This window comes from Struthio camelus, chromosome W (assembly GCF_040807025.1).
Source record: "Struthio camelus isolate bStrCam1 chromosome W, bStrCam1.hap1, whole genome shotgun sequence".
Lineage (NCBI taxonomy): Eukaryota > Metazoa > Chordata > Aves > Struthioniformes > Struthionidae > Struthio > Struthio camelus.
This window is the reverse complement of record NC_090981.1, coordinates 34550339-34570551: the sequence shown is the minus strand read 5'-3', so window position 1 is coordinate 34570551 and position 20213 is coordinate 34550339. Positions and strand designations below refer to the sequence as shown.

Genomic DNA, 20213 nt, shown 5'->3' with positions numbered 1-20213 from the left:
GCGGGAATGATTAACAAGACCAATGATAATTCAGTTTTACTTCATTGTGCAATAAATCTTGTTTCTTTTTCTCATCAAGAAAAAGAAGAAAGGGCAAAGATACATTCAGATAAAAGGTAGGTTGCTAGTATTTTTAATTTCAGCTACATGAGAATGGTTGGTACAGAAGTTTATTAAGAACTCACAGTCTAAACTTTCGCATATAAACCCAGGACGGCAAGAATGATTCTAATTGAACTAAAGCTGCTGAAGGTTTTATTTTTAAAAAGCTCGTGATTAACTCATTGAAACACTCCCCCCACTCCAATTTTTGTCTTCTTTTTAACAATTAGTACCATTCTTCGAATTGCAGCAACTTGCAAGTGCTTTATAAACAACCATCTGCCTTATTGTATCTTCTCTGCTTTTCACTGTTTATCAATTTAAAAATGTAAAACACATTTATCAACACATTTATCAACAATGTAACAAATTCCCATCTGGGTTTATGAGATGCTCATCACTGCTTTCAAGAGTCATGCTAACAATAATTATAAAACTATCTCTGAACCTTTCGAGTACTGTCATGTTGCTGTGATGAACCAACCTACTGCCAATTGCTGCCTTCAAACTAGAAGGGTTCACTGAAGCACATCTGACATAATCATTCCAGTAAAAAGTCTTCACAAACAGCAGATTTTTGAAAGCGGATTGAGCATATGCAAATGAATATATTGCCTGCAACGAAGATTCATATTTAAATTTGTATTTCCTTAGGTACTATTAAGTAGTCTTTAATCACTGCTAAACTGTCTCTCCATCTTCTTCATTCACCAAAAAGCAATGGTCAAGATAAACGAACTGTTAAAATCTGAAATCTTTCTAAGATTATAAAGACACTATAAACACATCATTTAGATTTTTTTGTGCTCTGCCTAAACTAGTATTTGCCTTTTGTTATCAAGTGCATTTGTTTGAAAATAGGAATGAAGTAAAAGAACTTAAACCTTACTGAAACATTTAATTACATATGGCCAAGCAACAACCATTAGAGAGAAATTTTTCCAATATTTTCAATATCCTGCCCCATTTTCAGGTGCTTTTAGTGTTACCTAGTCCACTTAAAATTTTCTGTATTGTGTTTCTGTTTCATACTTATCTGTCATGAAATGAAAACAACCAAGTTAGTCTCACAACACCCTGTAACAAATAAGGTATGATATGTAACCAATACGGTAGGATTTCCTAAAGAACTGCATTTATAATTTATCTCTGTGTCTAGAAAATGAAAGTTCTCATTTAAGCTTTTCCTCAGTTGCATTTGCAAAGCCTCTATTCCACGTGGATTCTTCTGTGTCTAATGAGATACGAGATCACACAACTGTACTTTAAGGAACTTGCAGAGTGTCTCTCTTCTGCTCAATCACTTATTTTTGCCCAAAATGTACAATTTAATGATCTTTGCAACATTTACTCTATTGTAAAATTTTGTTACAGCAAAAATTCTGCAAAAATTCTTTCACATGGGCATGTGGGGCATGACAGGCACAGAAATAGCACACATTGCTACCAAAGGAGACCACACAAAATGCGATTCAGCTATTTTCAAAAATAAGGATAAGGAAAAATACTTTGTTTCAATGAGATGCTTTCATCCTGCCTTCAAAACAGGACTTAGAGTTAGGTGTTAGGTTCTCAGTAAGGATTTTTACTATTCCCATGAAAGTTTACCTTTACTTGACTGTGATACAAGACACTGAAAAAATCCACACGTGCTCAGACGCTTGTTAAGTATCTGGAATCTAATTTCTCTGAACTGAACAAACTCCAGTCCTAGCCAACTGGATCATGGATCAGGCATCCCATGAAAGCAAATAAACATGAAATATCCTACATATTACCTCACTATCAATTTATTTCATCCTCTCAGTAAGATAAATTTTTCCTATCAATGAATAAAAAGCAAATACATAGCAGTAAGTCAAGGTACGCAACGTAATTTTGCTTAACTCAGAGTGTGCATTCTCCCTAGTCAGAGAAAATGTGGAATGTTTAGCGATAAATTGTCTGTGCAAAGAAACTGAAACGAAGAGTAAGGATTTCTACTAATCATCTGCAAATTTTATTTGGAACTTGATCCTGCAGTCCTTATTCACAAGATCAGACCTATTGAGTTTATTCACATGAGCTTCGGCTGCAAGATTGGACCTTAAGTACTATCAGGTGCACGTGCAGCCTATCATCAGATTTTGGGTTATTCATATAAGAAGCTATCCTTTCAAATGCAGACTGCTTAACGCTTCCTTCTTCATTAACTTACATGTCCTCTTCTGCTGCTCTATGCTTTCATTTGTGCTATGTAAATAGCTTCTTTCTCTCAGTCCTCCAAACAAATAATGCTCTTTGCAACCAAGGAGGAAATTAGTAGCAGGTGAAAGCTTATTTTTTAAATTATGTTGAGACCAAGCTGTTCTTTAACTTAAAGGGAATCTGGAGGAGGAAAAAAAACAAAAAACAAAAAACATTTTACTCCTTAGCAGTCTTAATTATGGGTTATCATTGTCATAATTCCACATACTTATTTTTTCCACACACAAATACTCATCTTGATGGTTAACCTGCTTTATGATGAGCTGGACCTAAAAATTATGCACATACTTTAAAGCACTTTATGTGGTGGGTCAATGTTTCTCTGATAATATACAATCAACCGTATCTTATCATACATGAAACCTACAACAAATTTCTGACTTTAGTGTTCCATTGCCTTGTTTTCCCTATCTGTTCTACATAAACAGGTATTCTATCAGGTATTTTCTTGCGCTATGGCATGCTAACTGTAATAAGCAGAATTCATCTGCTTATACACTTCTGCACACCAGATAGGCAGCAATTATAAGACATAGCATATACTAATCCTTGAATAGGACCACAGGAGAGACATTCGTGCCATGGTCCACATCATAATTCATGTATTTACGAGTCCTTTTTGACTCTTTTGGAAGACATAGGTAGTCAAGGAAGCTGCCAGTACAGGTAAAAGCCTCTTTACTAATGATAGCATTGACAAAACACGTGCAAATATTAAATGGCCTCCAAGAAATCACCAAATTATAATTACCCAGTGCTAGTGCTAAAAGAGACATACAGAAGGATAAACACTAACTGTCCTTTGATGCTAGGGATGCCCTGGTCCCTGAAAGGCCATGGAAGCAGAACATCAATAAAATCTTTCTCACGTGAAATCTCGTCATCAACACAACGGATATGATGGGCAAAACACAAGGTAAAATCCCAATAATTGAATTTTAGCAGCATCTCTTCTATAACACCAGCTAATTTTGAAGTTATGGTCAAGCAGCGACTGAAGTTGACCTGGCAATTTCAATAGCCATAATATCAATTCAAAGTGCAGTACAAACAGTGAATACAGACAGACATCTAGTTGAAGTGCAAGGAGATATATCACAAGTTTAATCTAGAATCTAATCCTGAATCCAAATCTCCGTAACTCTTGCCCCAAAACCCCTAGAATTCAACCTTGAACCAGAATGGTGTGTCTGCACCAACTGAACTGTTGTCACAGGGTTGTTCTCAATCCTCCTTCAAACTTGCAATATGGATTAGTAGTCAGTGAGAAACAGCTGCAACACCACATTCTGTGCACTTCTGTTGCCATTTTAATTAAAAAAAAAAACACACGCACACACACAAACACAATGGAGAGGACTCTCTAAGGAATTCAGTGCCATAATAGCAATGACCGAACCAGAATCAGAAAATTATGAACTTCACTAAATTGTCTATTAGGAATAGATTTCAAGAGGCTGCAGAACAAATTATATGCGCCTGAAATAACAGATCAGTGAATGAAACAAAGAGGTGGAAGAAGTGGAAACACTGATGAACCACTGCAATTTGTGAAGAATCAATTTCCATTCAGCCAGAGTCATGGCAGAACTTCACAGATAGTTATTCAGCACTTTTACCCGTAAAAAAATCATGGACTACCAAATGGAAACTTATTAATGCTCCAAGAAAGAGAGAACAATGCTACAGCCAGGCCAGGAAGTGCATCCATTCCTTAAAATCAGTAAAATGCAATAAAAGCAGCCTGCAATGTGTACGCCTAGTAAAAAATTGCCTCAGGCAGGGGTAAATCCCCTTTAGCATTAGTGAGCCAGTATATACTGACTGAACTATCTATGGAAACAATGGCCACACTGAATATACACAACTTTTAGACCAATGATACAAGTCTAGCAACTTCATCTTCTCACTACATGTGCAGCTACATAAAAAGTCATATCAGAGCACTCCTACGCCAGAGAAGGATGATTTAAAGCCAAAGACCTAAGGCAACATTTTATTATGTCATCTTATAAATTACATGAGCTACTACCTTTTAAGCTACCACAGTTTGTTAAACACAACTCACCCTAGACTACAAAACGTCTAATGAGAGGCTAACTTATTTCTTGAATACTGTTCAACATCTACATAAATGACCCACCAATCTATGGCACAAGAAGTCTTATCTGCGTAAATAAATGATAGATCACTGTCCAGATGCTCATTCTGGGCCAAACACAAGACTCTGGAACATGTATCAATTTGTGGCCTGTTGAAAGAATCGTGTAATATCAAACACCTAGCTAAGACAGTAGATTAAAACACAGGTGAGTTTCTTTTCTGTCTGGAAACATAAAACCAATAAACAACTTAGAACAATTAACCCTCTGTCAGAATCCTGACCTCAAACCTTCCTCCTCTTTTATCTACTAATACAAACAATGCGTATTTTCAACGATCACTCAAACTGGAACCAGAAGAGTAACTATAAGTAAGGTAAAATGCACACGACAGATCACGGATGTTAGGCACCCACTCTGTGAACATGTGGGTGAAATCTCAGTGCACAAAGTATTAAGTGAACTAAGTGAAATCTCAAAAAGTCTTTCATATTACTCTGGGCTGAAAACGTGCCACTCCCAGCTCAGACACACAGAATGAAGAATTTGATGATGTTGCAAAAACACCTACCTGAAGGTGTGGCAGCAGAGCAGCCCACATGCAGACATAAGAATTTTGAAGTGATGTGGGCAGCACACAATTACATTTGGAAAATGGGGCTATTCAAACAACATGGACATATGGAAATGTCTGCACACACAGACCACGGAATAGGGGCCAATCTGTGTCCTTCTGGAAGAAATGTGTAATATCAAGGAACTAGATAATACAATAGCTTTGGCCATAGCACATGCCTTGTTTTGGAAAAACACGCAGTTGAGGTGGAAGGATGTGAGAAGCAGCGGCCGCTTCCATCATCACCTACCCTGCCACAGTTCTTCCAGGCTCCTTAAAGGGATGAGCAGGAGGACGAGGAAGTAAGAAGAAAGGTTCTTAAATATCCAAGAATGAAGGTCTGGCAGGACAAAGCAGTGGTTTATAGCTGCAGCAGCTCCAGCGTATCCATTACAATGGCAAATTCCAGGCTGTCCCCTTCCAAAAACGGTGGGGCTCCACCAGCCACAGAGCACCAGATCACCCCTCAGAGGCCCTGCAGGGTTAGTGTCAGCTTTTCATCACAGATGCACAAACAGAAAAGCTGCTTCCACCTCAAAGCCTCTTGAGGAGCCATAGCAAGAAAGTGGGAGACAGAGACTAATTCATGTTATCCCGGGCAGATGTAGTGGCTTTACACATTACCTGAACAAAAAAGTAAAACCCACATGACTGAAAATTCGCTATGGTTTATCTAAAAATTTGGATTATTTGATGAATTATTCTCAAAGAATAGAAATTCTTTTGCTACATAACAGTGAAGGGCATGTGTATTTAAGTGGGGATTTGTATATGTAAGAATATGGCATTTCAAAGCTTTGCAGTATTGAAGTGTACAGTATTGAAGTGTACATGTGTGAATCTCCCACTATGCTTTCCTCTTCCACTCTACTCTCCACAGAAGGAAATTTCTATCCCTCCTATTTACACTTAACTCATCCTGATATCCAAATTCATGGATTAGGGGAATTCTCAGATCAGGCTTCATTCAACTATTAGGACTCAAGAGAGAATGGAGTGCTATTTGTGCTATTCAGTCAATCAGATATAGACTTGTGCTGTGCACTCTTCTCTTGATCCTGCTTGCTCAATACCTAAATAAATTCCCAGAGACCATCCTGTTATAACTAGAAAAGGCCATGTAATTATATATTTCTTCAACTTAAATACACTCTTGGCACCATCAGAAACTATATACAGCCATTTGGTGAAAAATTTAAGTATATTCTTATTTACCCATCCAAGAAATTCATTCAAGATGTTCTGTACTATTTACTTTGAAACAGTTTATGATTGGCTTTTGTTTTGGACATTTAATTTGTTTTATACTCTTTAGTGGAAAAGAAAATTTAAAAGATTAAATGTCTAATACGTGCACAATCACACGCTTCTCTGACGAGTCTAAAGTAACCTTAACAGAAAGAGGAAGTGGGGAACGAAGAGACTCAAACAACGTGTTTAATCCTTACTAAAACAGTAACACTAATGAAAGACGACAAGCCACGAGGCTAAGGCAGTTCACAAGGGTTCTTTGAATGACGTGCCACAACGTTTCCAAACAGAAGTCACAGTGCCACATCTCTAAGGCAAAGGCAGTAGTTGGTGCACTGAACTATGCACCCCCTTTCATGGGCCTCCAAAGGCCACTGTGACTTTAGCAGCACTAATACCTTCAGAGGTCAGTGTGCTCAAACTGCCCTTTCTGTTGGGCAGGGGAGGTTATGACAATGCAATGAAGACCTAAGCACACACATTTTTGCATTCACTGAGATGAGATTTCTCTCTTTTTGTCAAGTCAATGTTCTGACTACCAAAATGTTACAAAAAAGCATGGCATTAAAATTTGAGTCATTTTCACACAGAAGAGGAACTATATACTCAGCAGTCACTACATTGTGTATCTACAGAAAGTCAAAGGAAATATCAGTAGCATTCAAATATCTAATCAATCATCAAATTTCTAATTTTTCAGTTTCATGGCTCCTGTTATCCACTGGAGACATGCGGAGAAATCAGTGAGATCAGCCAGTGTATATATATGTATATATATCTTTAGCTAGAAAGTAAAGCTCCACATCAGTTCTGTACCCATTGCTCAGCTTACAGGACAAGAAAGTTACAGAAAACATTACTCAGCAGAATTTTTCTGATTTCTGTAATCTACATGACATTCTATTTTAAATACAGCAGAAAGTCAAAATATAGCCTGAATTTCATTCTAAACTATACAGTAAATAATGTAGAATACTATTGGAGCATTAACATGCAACAAAACATGAAATATCTTTTGTTAAATGACTGCAGCCTCACTAAATCTTTCTTAAAATACATAAAAGTATCGTTTTCATAGAGGAACACAAAAAAAACACAGTACACTAATACAGATACGTATGCACACACATGCACGATTCACATACCTCTCCCAAAGCTTCATAGCGCTTTTGGTTCCATCTATGCAAATCTTCACGATAATTAAAAACAAATGGCTCCCCAGTCTTTACGTGTCTTAGCTGCCCTTCTGTAAAAGAAACAGTATGATTACATTTTAATACATTTCTTCGTTAAAAGTAATACACACCTCATTGTGGGAAATTTAGAAAAAAAAAAGTCTACACCTAAAAATTGGGCTATTGTCATCCCCTCTCCTATTTTGATTATAGTATTTTTAAATGAAAACAATCGTATCACAACAACAATATGCATTCACCTTGAATGGTATGTATTGCAAGATTAACCATAACATAAGTAACGGTACTGAAATTACATCCAGGTATCAAACGTCAAGCTGTTTTGCAAGAAATATTTAGGTCTCAAGTCCTATGGCTTAATAGTGAACCGTAAACATTAGCAGATAACTATGTCATCTGTAACGCCAGTGCGGTGATCAAATTCTAGCTACTCATTACTCTGTCTTCACAACCAACTACATTTGTAGAGAAACGTGAGTAGAAATTGCGCCAGGGCCTAGAGGGAGAGGAAACGTAGTCTTCTTCAAAATTAACCTATCCAGAAAAAACATTTCAGGTTAATCTGAAAAACATACGTCCACAACTAAGGCAAATATCTCAGCTCCTAGCACAAGGCAATCAAACAAAAGCTCTTAGATTCAGGATTCAAGGAGAATATAATAGTAGAATAAAGCAGAATGCATAAAAAAAGCAAAACCCCATGCTACTCCTATGCATTCCAATTTAAATTTATGCAATTTTCTTCATTTACAGCGCAAGTTTAGTAGCAAATTCAACCACAAATGAAGGTATGGATTGGGTTAAAATAGGAAGAATAAAATGGCAATGAAGCAAACGGCAAGAAATGGATATCTTACCAGTAATATTTCAGCTTATGAAACAAAACACAAGTTATGATCTCAGATTATTTCAAAGTTGTAGTTAATCACAGAAACATTAAAAATAGATATATACAGGCATGTCCTAGAAAGCTGAAATGTCTGCATTGCAAAAGAAAGCTTCTTCAGCAAAACAAGAAATTGCTAACTCAGTCCACATCTTTTCAGGACATTTACGTTCCGAAAACTCTTGATATTTTAAATTAATTACTTGGGAGACTGTAAATCTGCTTAGCTGAGATTTTTTTTTTCCCAGACCTGCCTTACATCCTGGCCAGTGCGTTTTCCAGATATGAGCCTCCAGGGGAATATTTCTCCCTCAACCTCATATCCTTATCTCAGGTCCCAATATCCTTCTTGCAGTTTCGTGATACTCCACACTTAGCTGCTTCTTCTCAGCTAGTTACTGTTCAAGTATGCCATTCTACAGTCGATGAAGTTGTTCTCTCCATAAGGAAACTGGAGCAAACATCTGGTTTATTTTCAAGATTTTCTTTGGATTTCTGGTACCCTTGTCTTCTTAGATTCTTCAAATCAGATAAAATCTTCCTTACTTTTCCATCATAAAAAACCCTATGATTATGACAAAGGAATGCCGGACAGAACATTTGAATTCAACATACAAAAGCAAAATGCAGACCTCTGGCAGCACGCTGACCAGTAGCCTAGGAATAGGTTTTGCTGCATTCTATGGAAATCACTCAGCCTGTGAGGTTAGTGATGGAATATTCAATAACATCATTCTAAAACATCATTCCCCAAAATTCAAATTTCAGCCCTTTTTATCAACCACATATGAACCATTAACTCTGAAGTCAGTAAGGAAGACAGTAGACACTGTGCAGATCTAAAAATAAGGAGCTGAAAAGTGACAGAACTGAACCCCTCCCATCAAAGAAAGAGCATCACTTTCATGACACTTTTAGTCTCTAAGTACCTTCCTGTGAAAGCCATCAGGGTATTAAAAAGCTAAGTGTTGCATAAATGACTATCATTTAAAGGAAAGCTCTTTTTTTCTTTAAAAGTGGAAGATGTAAGACAGGCAGATTTAGAAACTAAAGTTCCTCTGTTCACAGAACAGGCACTGAAAGAAGTAGGATTGTAAACATCCCCATTTGTCCTACAGGTTTCAAATAATCTTGAAAAAGCCATTTCCTGGAGACTGATATTATTTTAGCTCGGAAGCTTTCTTCTCTGTTGTATTTTAAAATGTATGCACTGGAAATTATAAATACTACTGACTCATTTAATATATACATTAAGGTAGCTGGCATGAGTTGTAGTCATTCCAAAAACTTAGCTGCAATGCAAAACCGTGATCTGTGCTAGAAGAATAAAAAGTATAACGCGTTGTTCATGCCTCCATCAATATAAATGGAATATAGGTGTTTTCCTAGTGGTATTAATGGAAGAGCTGGAATAAACTATTATCCAAATAATAATTCCTTTTGTATAAATAAAAACAAGTCACTAAATAAAATGTTACTTACATAAGTGACCACTCTAAGCTTACTTTTTAACGCTACAGAAAAAAAATTACTTTTAACCTCTGTAAAAGAAAACAAGAAGCCGAAGACTCTCTAAAAGTACATACAGTATAAACCTACATTACTGTATAAAGAGGAATTATTTTTGACAATTTTATGAAATCAAAAAATTATTACTTAGATTTATAAGTCTATTACACTAAGGCTTATAATTTTATTCTTAAGAGAAAAGTATGAAATTCTAATAAGGATTTATAAGGTATAATCAAAGTTCTGATAACCTCTTAACGTTATTCTAAGTACAGTCTTTACAAAGCATATACAACTCACTTTCATTAAAACCGTACTCAAATCCTTCCAGAGTATCAGGGAATTCAAGTGGTGGCTCATCTTTTTTCATCAGTTCATCCAAGTCTATTCTAGACAATAGATCTAAAAAAGGAAAGAAAAGAAAAATGACACATACGTCGTATGTCTGGCTTATTTCACTATTATCGCTGACAAGATGCATTTATTGAGTTATCTAGATCTTAAAGGCCGAAGGACAATCTACGTAACAGTAAACACTGGACTGCATTATGCGAAATCTTCCGACAGATTAATAGCTGCGCCTGAACTTCAGCACATCTTCTTATTTATTTATTTATCTATTTATCTCTAATGCTGATCAAAACTAGTGCAGGGACAGAAAAGCCACCAAAACCACAGTAATTTGTTTCAATGATTATTACCCTCAGTGTTATAAACGTGCATCTGGTTTCTAGTATGCATCGTGGTGTTAACGAAAATTTACCTAGCTTCAATACCAAGTCATTGATATATTCTTGTTTGCCTGTTTAAATAGCTCAAGTTATCAAATGCGTGTTATCTCAACAGGCATTTACCAGCTGTGATAACAACAGTCCGTAACCTTCCCCTTTGATACCCAAATAGACTGAGCTGTTCCGCTCCCCAACCCTGCTTAATAAATCTCAAGGTAGAGAAAACCGCCATTCATTTTAGTATAAATCATGATACCCAATCTTTTGAAGACTTCCTATTTTCTGAGATGGCATACCCTACTATAGCCTGCATTCATTAATGTAAGTACACTAACATAAGTATATCCTGCATTCTTTATTCACAGATTTAAGGATTTACTTTTAACCAGAGGCAAGCATATAAGTACATGTTTTGCTTACATCTAACTACTACACAATCACTGTGTACACAGATCTCAGCATACAGTTTTGTCCTCGTTTCATTACTTATCACCAACACAATCGGATGCTATCATTTTATCGCATTTTCTCATTATTAAAAATAAGATTATTAATAAAAAATCATCACTAAATGATTCAGCCCGATTCCTCTGAAATACATTTTACTACTTCCTTGAAGATGAACTTGAACACCACTAAACATTTTAATTCAATTAAGGGAGTGCTACACCGATATTGTACTACTGCTGTTTATAAATCAAGATATATATTACCAAACTGCCTTAAGAATTCTAAGAATATGACTTTACTACTTCTGCCACCCGTATTTGTGACTCAAAGGAAGAAAAATAGTTTTAAAAGGCCCATTTTCTTTAAACCAGCATTGTTTGGCACTAACTACTCTTTCATCCTTTATTTATTTAAAGATAATTATTTAAAGAAGTTTTTTATTATTATATTTTTGTTCAATTTTGCTTAGTCTTACTGTCAGTGACAAGCTTACGAATTACCCAAGTTGCCTAGGCTGAACATTGGTACACTAATCCTCTGAAATGTCTGCAATGTTTAAAACGTAATTAGTTTCAACATTCTTGACAATTCCTTGGCTTTTTATAGCGCTTCAGGTTCATCTGGCATTCACTCTGGCATTCATATGATTCACTCTGTCTCCAGCTCCTCCTTTCCTAAGCCATTCCACTTAGTAATGCTGGATGACCAAAGACCACCTTGTATGGTCACTCGCACTCAACGTCTCCCCAACCCACGATATGTTATCCGAGCATCTCTGTAATATCTAAATAGCTGTATAACCACTGGATGCAACTAGGAAATTTCTAAATATGGCTTTCTCAACGGTGGCTCACTTTTACATCAAATCTATTTAACAGCAAGTCCCCTGACATTCAGTTAGTTCATAGAAGCAAGCTTATAACTGTGCTTGTGTATTATCCCTTGAAAGTTTTGGGGGAGTTGCTTTGGTCCTCAGCCAAATGATAGAATGACAGAGATGAAAGAAAAGATCTCTGTCAAAGAAGGTTTTGGCAACAGGAGATAAACGGCATATACTTTCTTCCTTTCTGCTGTCACAACATCAAGGTAGCAAAACAGTGTTGGACACTGCTCTCTCTCCTTGGCAAAGAGACTCCAGCCGTTTCTCCTCTAGAATTTTATTTCACCACAGTTTTCATGTCTTCTTACTGTGACCTATTTGGAAACGTGTTTACATAAGAGTGTCAGCTACTACATAATAAAATATCCATCTTCTGACTAGCAGGGACAATACCAGATGAAATACGTATTAAACCTATCCTCAGTACGTACACCATAAGAAGCTAGCTTTACAACTACAATCACAGTTACTCAATAAAACCACAGTTGGCCTGTGTTTCAACTACCTAACCAGACACTTTCTTCCTGTGCAATTTTGCAAGTTAAAATTATGCAAAGTGTTCCTATAACTTTGAGATTCTTGCATGATCTTGTCCAACATTCTCACCTAAGATCTTTGACTCTCAAACTCTGTTCCAGGCAGGTTCAACAGAGCTCAAAACCAGGTGATTTGCAAAAGACTTTCTATAGCTTAATAAGCGTTCACCAGATCACTTGAAGATAATCAGATCCTCACACAAAATTTTCATTATTTGCAGTATTTCTTGGGCACTAACCCTTAAGGAATGCCAAGCTTAAAATGGAGTCCTATTTTTCCATATGTGAAGTGTAATTTCCTGAAAATATACTGACAAAATTAGTAACATGATGTTTGAAAAAAGAATCGCATGGATTTTCATCAAGCCTTTCACAAACACACAATTTTAAGGGAGGAAATAGCATCTACCATCACTATATTAACAAAACACATATTTCTACTAATACATTTGTAAAAATCCAATTTTTACATTAGTGTTCAGAGGTGTATTTTTTTCTCCCTTCTGAAAGACAATTTAAGAGAGTAAATGTCTGATGCAGCACTAACTTCAATGTTTGGTTGGCCTACTTGTAGGTCTAACCAGCTCCACATACTTCCAAACTTGAAAAAATAATACCTATAAGATGTCATTTCATTTAATTTTTTCCTGAAGAAAAGAAAATGATTCTACTAAGTCACTCAGGTCTAGTTATTTTTTTTTTAAACATAAAATAAACCAGAAAACTTTAGAAAACCAACATGGAAATCAATGTCTTGAAGATATTTTTCCCACTAACATTCTACGCTCAAAGAGATTTTTAAAAGCTGTAATTTGATTACACAAATATAAAACATAAATGGCACAAAACTGAAATGATACCTCCCAGAAACTAAGAATACAAAAGCACCATGTTGATAATGGACAATATTGGACAAAAAGCGCTAAAGACTAATTAGTCTCTTTTAGTATTGCAACTGCCAGATTCTAATCAGTATTTATATCTAACTATTTTCCATTCCTTAATTTTAATAATTGATTCTGAAATGTCTCAGATATGTAAAAAGAAGGCAAAAAGACTCATACCCTTTAATGCAGTAGTCTTTTCTTTTTCATCTGGGCCTCCTTGCTGGAGCTGAGCCATCCTTACCCAAACTGTTAACAAATTTAAAGCACTGAAGTAAACATACATCAATCTTCAAAGGACGATCTGAAAATGGACAAGAGTTAGAAATTAGGCAGATTTATTGACGCCTACTTCAACAGACACTTGTAACTGCAGATATCACAAAAACAGAACTTGTTTCGAAAACAAAACTTCCCAGAAAGACTATTATAAACCCCTACGACAAAAAATTAAAGTTGATTAAAATCAACTTTTTCTTCTCCTTCAGAACTTACATTGAACATTCCAAGGTGTCACTGCACCATGACAGATTAGGGAGGTTTGCAACAAAGCATAATACGTATTCCTCTGTAATGTTTGGTCAAAGATTCCAGTATAAAAGAACGAAGACTAACTTCTACCTAATCCTAGAAGAACTTCTATCTAATCAATGCTTCTTTTTGCCATTCTGATGTAAGACCAGTAAATAATAAGCCTTTTGGAGAAGCAGCACAACTTCTACCTAATCCTAGAAGAACTTCTATCTAATCAATGCTTCTTTTTGCCATTCTGATGTAAGACCAGTAAATAATAAGCCTTTTGGAGAAGCAGCACACTTGTAAGTCCAAAGTGGAAGATACACCCAAAACATGATTGACAGAATTTCCACAGTCTCTACGTTTTCTTTTCCTTCTTCACTTAACTCCACTTATTATTCTTACTGTTCCATACAGTTTAAGGTTTTAATAAAACTACACAGAACAAATAGGTTTAAACCTTTATCTGTGTCAAAACTTTTAAAGAGTGGATGTCCAGTAATATAGAACCCCAATATATGCAGGGTGGGAAATTCACATGCAAAATGTATTTGAAAATTTTTCCTATTGCATAGAAGGCAGCCCAGACATTCTAGTCTGCAATCTCTTTCATCTCAAATCTGACACCAAGGGAGCAAAGTACCACATGACAATCACCGCTTCTTCCTGCTCAATAAAGACTTCTATGCCTTGAATCCTTTTTCCCTTCATCTTTTTTGGCTGTTTTATCTGTCAGTCACTATCAAATTGTTTTATTCTTCTACTCAATATATTATTTTATCCTGGATGAGTCTGCATGAACTGTATCTCAGTAGCAATTTGCAACTTCCAAACAAAGAGTGATAGGATCCACCTCACTCTACTACTGGCTCCCTGAGATTTCTAATTGTAAAAAAGAACCCCCTCCCCAACAGTTTAAGTAACATTGTTTCACTATTATAACAGAACAAAAACTTAAAAAAAAAAAAAAGCATGCTAACGATACCATGCTAAAGATACAGTGGGTGATTATTCTGTATTTTCTTTAGAGAAAACCTATTATGCATGAAACGTTCTTCTAAACTAAAATATATATATATATATATATATATATATATATATATATATATATATATGCACACACAGCAATTTAAAGGGTTGAGAGTAACTAAACAGAGAAAAAAAATTTAAACTTGGGTTTAAGTAAGTAAGTTTGACCCAGGGGAAACTGATACCTTCCTTTGCTCCTGTGCAGAAAGCTGTTCAGTTTAAGCTGATGGGAAATGACAGTACTCTGTCAAAAGTCTCCTAGATATGATTGCACCAGGTCATCTCCTCTTTCCTCTGAAACCTCTACTTAGATTGTGCACTTTTTAAATTATGGTGCAATTCAACATGATTCAGTTACAACACGCATGTTTTAGCCAATATTTTAATCGTATTAGCACTCATAACAAGAGTAATCAACAAAAATAACAAAACCAGAGACAGTTTAGTATTTTCTGGCACGTAACCTGCTCAATATAAACATTAAAATGATTCAAATGTAAATTCACATGCGTGGCATTTACAAAAGATTTTTCTGAGATGCTTCCAAATAGTTCACAGACAAAAGATCACCAGATATGAAATCATGTCCTTCATCAGGATGTACATTTACAACTCAACATGTAAGTTTTCGTAAAGTGTTAAAAAAAATAAAATAAATAAAGAAACCCACTAAGGTTAGAATTACTAAAAGTGGTAGAAACTCACAGTGGTGGCCCAGATGAAAATTATACTAGTCACACAAATTGGGTCATCTTCCCTACACAACATTTGAAAATTCATATCTGAATATAGTAAACATGGTTACACACTCAAAAGCTTGTTATGGCACAAGGAAAGAAACACAACATTTGTGTGAACATAGGTTTGCGTTACTAAATTTACTCCCCCCACCACCACATTAATCAACGCAGAGACCAACAGCACAACAACGCTACACGTAACACTGAAGGGCAGGAGAGAATTCCTGGTATTTTGCCCCGACAACGGGTGCCTGGGATCATTTCTCAGATGAAGCCACTGCCACTGAGAAAACAGTAGATAACTTAAAGATTCACCTACTGAGCTAGAAGCACAAAAAAGCAAAAACACCACCACCACCCCTACTCCCCAATCTGGCTTTAAGAAAGAAATTTCCAGTTCTTACTTAAAAAGTAAAAAACTGTAACAGCAGCCACTGGAGGGAGGACTTGATATTAGAATGAGGATGAAATAAGCACACAGTATTTTATGTATTGTTTGTCTGAACACAGCATTTTGTTGAATCCTTCACTGATACTTGCTTAAATGATGAATAGAAGAAATTAGATGAGAGGGTTGGATTTCCTTTCTTTGACAAACAGATGTTGAATCAACTAGAGTTTGATGGCGCAGAAATGAATAGTGGGAAAATTATAAAGCTCTCTGCATGGTTACTTCTAGGCAAAAGCAGGAATTGCAGCTTATTCTAGGCTTCAGTTTCAAGCCCTAGTGATTTTGAACTCCATACATTGACCTCTCTCCATATTTCACAAATGCCCATCTTCAAATTTCTCACAATAAATATTCAAACAGATAATTTTAAATGTATTCTACTGTACAATTACTTAGATGGTATAAAACATTTTCCCTGTGATTGTTTTTCCATTATCTATGGCAAGCGCACATTTTAAAGAAATAATAGTTACTACTTCACCTGCAGAAACATCTCAAGTGACCAAGTTTATTTATAAGGAAATTTATATTTATTTGTATGTATCTTGCTTTCCCATGCAGATTTGAGATATGCTATCAAAAACTATCTTACGTGTATTCTGTGCCTCTTCAACTTCAGGGCCCAGCAATACTGAAAATAATTTAGTATCAGAAATATTTTGGTTTCATGATTTCACTGCTATTAATAAATGTTTTAGTTTTATCAAAAACACAGGACAAAGAGGACTGCATTTTCACCATATCCTCATTAATACAACTGTAGAACAGTGGGTTCACAAAGATATGGTCATTTAAACTAAAAAAAAAAAAAAAATAATAATACAGGCTTTTGCACACCTAAGGGAATATGCATATATATTTCTTGTTCTTGTTTGTAGAGTGGTGCTGGAAGTTTGGGCTACAGGGCTTGCAATTGCATAATATTGCTAGTCTACAGATCAAACTAGACAGCCTATTGTATATTCCAATTCTGAAACAAATGCACACATACACTGATTTCTACAGAGACTTCAATTACTCTTCATTGTATAAATGCAGCTAGAAAAGTACCAAAAATTTTAGCATATAATTTTCCTCTGCAATAGCGGAAATTTAGTCAATGTTATATTGTGTGAATATGCCAAATAAAGGCCATAAATAATTGCAATTATTGCAATCCCTCTCTGGATTGGCTCAATGAAACAAAACAAACAAAAATTTTAATCTTAGTATAATTTTCTGCCTAATTAGATTTTGTCTCTTCATGCTTATAGGCTACTACAGATGGTGGCAGTAACAGTTACTTCAGTTAAGGTTATACTTCTCTTCACTTATAAGACCCTACTTCCAACTGCTTATACCTTTGTCAAACTTCTCCTCTTACTGTGATTATATCCAGTCTGCGTGACTGGATGGTTTTGAAAAAGTTCAGCTAAAATGTCCACCTCTTTTGTAAGAAGAAGGTTCAGAGACAATGTATCTTCTGTCCTGTTTTGCTAATGCTAAGGAGCAGTTGTAGCATCTCCCACGTTGCAGAGATCAGAAATGTAGCCAGAGGACCAGCTCAGCATATGGTGCATGCCCTTTCCCCTTCCCCTTAAAGCCTGCCCAGATCTTTTTAGGTGAAAATTGCTCTTTGCACACATTTAGTATAGATTTATCAAGACTTATTCCAGAAAATTTACCTATTTGCCTCAAGCATGGTTTAAACAATCTTGAAAAAATAGAGTGGTAGAAGCACAGAAAGGGAAGAATAAATGCTGGGAGAACAGGATATTTAACCACTACAATACCAACAAATTGGGAAAGATGTCTCAGCACGTCTTTGCATCCTACGAAACGGTGGCAGAACTTACTGACGAAGTACATGACCGCAGCCACCACTGGAGGATGATTTATTGGCACAGCAGCTACCTTCTACTGTTATTTACCCCTTACACTCAAGAAGCAGAAGACTCTAAGCTACGGGCATTAGCATCCCAACTTTGTCAGCAACTGTCGTTTACATCGAGCAGAGTCAACGTGATTCCACGTGCTGAAATTTTAATTTCTGTTTAACTTTTTTGAAATACTGGAAATACAGTCATATGTTTATGGAGGTCAAACATGATCAAATAAATATGTTAAAAGAACATAAATATAGGCAGTGCAACCTCAATACAGCCTCTGAGAGGTTTACACTGATGCTCTACTCAATGAACACATGAGGTTCAAAATGATCACCTTTTTCTGCAATAGCTTTGAACGCATAACAAAATACTCTCTTAAATATGAGGATTATCTATTAAGCATGTGGAGTACCCTACTTCTTTTGTTGGGGCAGCAGGATAATATCTAATAAATCAGGTAAGCAACTTCAGGGAGAGAAAATGTGATCTTGCAGTGAAAAGAGGAGAATATTACCTACGAGAACTCTGTTCACTGTAGGAATTCAGGTGTTCTCAGGGGACCAGCCAAATGCTATAGAACAAAATGTTCTCAGGTAACTTCTTTCTGTATACTTGCCATTTTCTAGGCATTCAACTTGAATGATTTCAGTACTCAGAACTACAGACTGGATCCCCGTTTTAAGAATACATTTGAAGAGCCATCCCCAGGTTTTTTTTTTTTTTAAGTTCAGTACCCCAAGATCGGGGTACACCGATGATTAGAACATTGATTTCACGACACCTTAGTCTTCCTCCAAAAAGCCAGAAAGAATCCCTCATGCACAGTAGGTGCTTGGGGAAAAAATAAATGAATTAATGTTGACAAAGAACTAATACCTTGCAATTAAAGCCTTGTAAAAAAAGCTCTTGTAATATTTAATGACGCTATATTCATTGCAAGATTTGGACTGCGTTGTACAATTAGCGCACTGGACTACATATTAAGTAATGAGGACAAAACGAAACGCTAATTATTAATACAGTGGACAGTTTTGTGTAAAATAGCCTTTAATTACACAACCATATTTTATCACAGGGTACATCATAAGGATAAGTCATTTTAGCACAATATTACTTGGTGATATAGCTGAAATTGCCCTATGATGGTCTATAAAAACTGATTTTGACGAGTGTTTAGAATGATTGCACTAGACTATCTGTTTTAACTCAACAGGATTCTGGCTTGAAAGACGGGTGGAGAACCCTGACTCTCAATAGGCTCATCTTCGTACATGCTAAGGAGTTACAGGACAATGCCAGAGTTTTTAGTCTTTTTAAATGTCATCTTTTCTCAAGTCAATTCTGTGGGTTAACTGGGAGAGGAAAAGGCCTCCAAACACAGAAAAAATCTTGAGACTATTAAAAGAGCCTTCTCTTAGGAAGACACTGAAGTAATATTCAGGACACCTAAAGAAGAAAAAGAGAGAGAGAACGCGACTGGAAAATTCTAGGGAAATGATTTCTGCTTAGGCTACCACCAAAAGCTGCTAAAAAACCCAGTCATATATGTATGTGTCTACTATTTTAAAATCACTCTTTTTTTTTTTTTATTCTCTGCCTTTGCTCTTAAGTAATAAATAGTTCAACTTTCAGAAGGCCCGTCTGCCATTAATTGAAGACTCTCAAAAATAAGACAGACAGACTAGATGGAAACGCAATGGATCCAGTACAGTAGCCCAGACCCTAGTACACAGTGAAGTATTTACAATTCTACTCCAGACTCTGTGCTGAGGAAGTGCACAGAGAGAGACTAGGAAAAGGTCAGAGATGGACCCAGCTTTCTGTGAGATATCTGCTCTCTCCAATGCATCGCAGGATGTGCACATGCAAAGAGTGAATACTCCCATCCAGTCTGATTTCTCCACATCTAACACACAGATACCTTGATGATACAGAAATATTCAGAACAGACGGATGCTGTACAGAATCAAATCCTGCACAAGTGAAATGAGCATGTGAGGCCACTGAAAGCATCAGTTCATCATCAAGACACATTAATCCAGAATCAATCTAAAACCACCCAGACCAGCAGAGTGTGCATACCTCTCCTCCGCAGCAATGTCTGCCTCAATGACTCCGCCTTATAGCACTGCTCACAGCTTCTCCAGTTGTAGGACACCTGGTTCTTCTATTTTATCATTTCTCCCAGCTTTAACAATACGGTATTTCAATTTCCTTGG

The 20213-nt window shown here is 36.2% G+C and overlaps 1 protein-coding gene across 7 annotated transcripts in view; it reads right to left on the bottom strand.

The window, feature by feature from the left end:
- Positions 1-20213, bottom strand: part of LOC104150250 (ARB2 cotranscriptional regulator A) — a 276204-nt gene that overhangs the window by 239614 nt on the left and 16377 nt on the right. For all 7 annotated transcript variants that reach the window (XM_068925110.1, XM_068925108.1, XM_068925109.1 and 4 more), the window contains 3 exons: positions 13571-13694; positions 10210-10311; positions 7464-7564 (listed from right to left, as the gene is read on the bottom strand). In XM_068925110.1, coding sequence (XP_068781211.1) covers positions 7464-7564; positions 10210-10311; positions 13571-13676 — 309 coding nt within the window. In that variant the 5' untranslated portion in view covers positions 13677-13694. The remainder of the gene's footprint in view (positions 1-7463; positions 7565-10209; positions 10312-13570; positions 13695-20213) is intronic.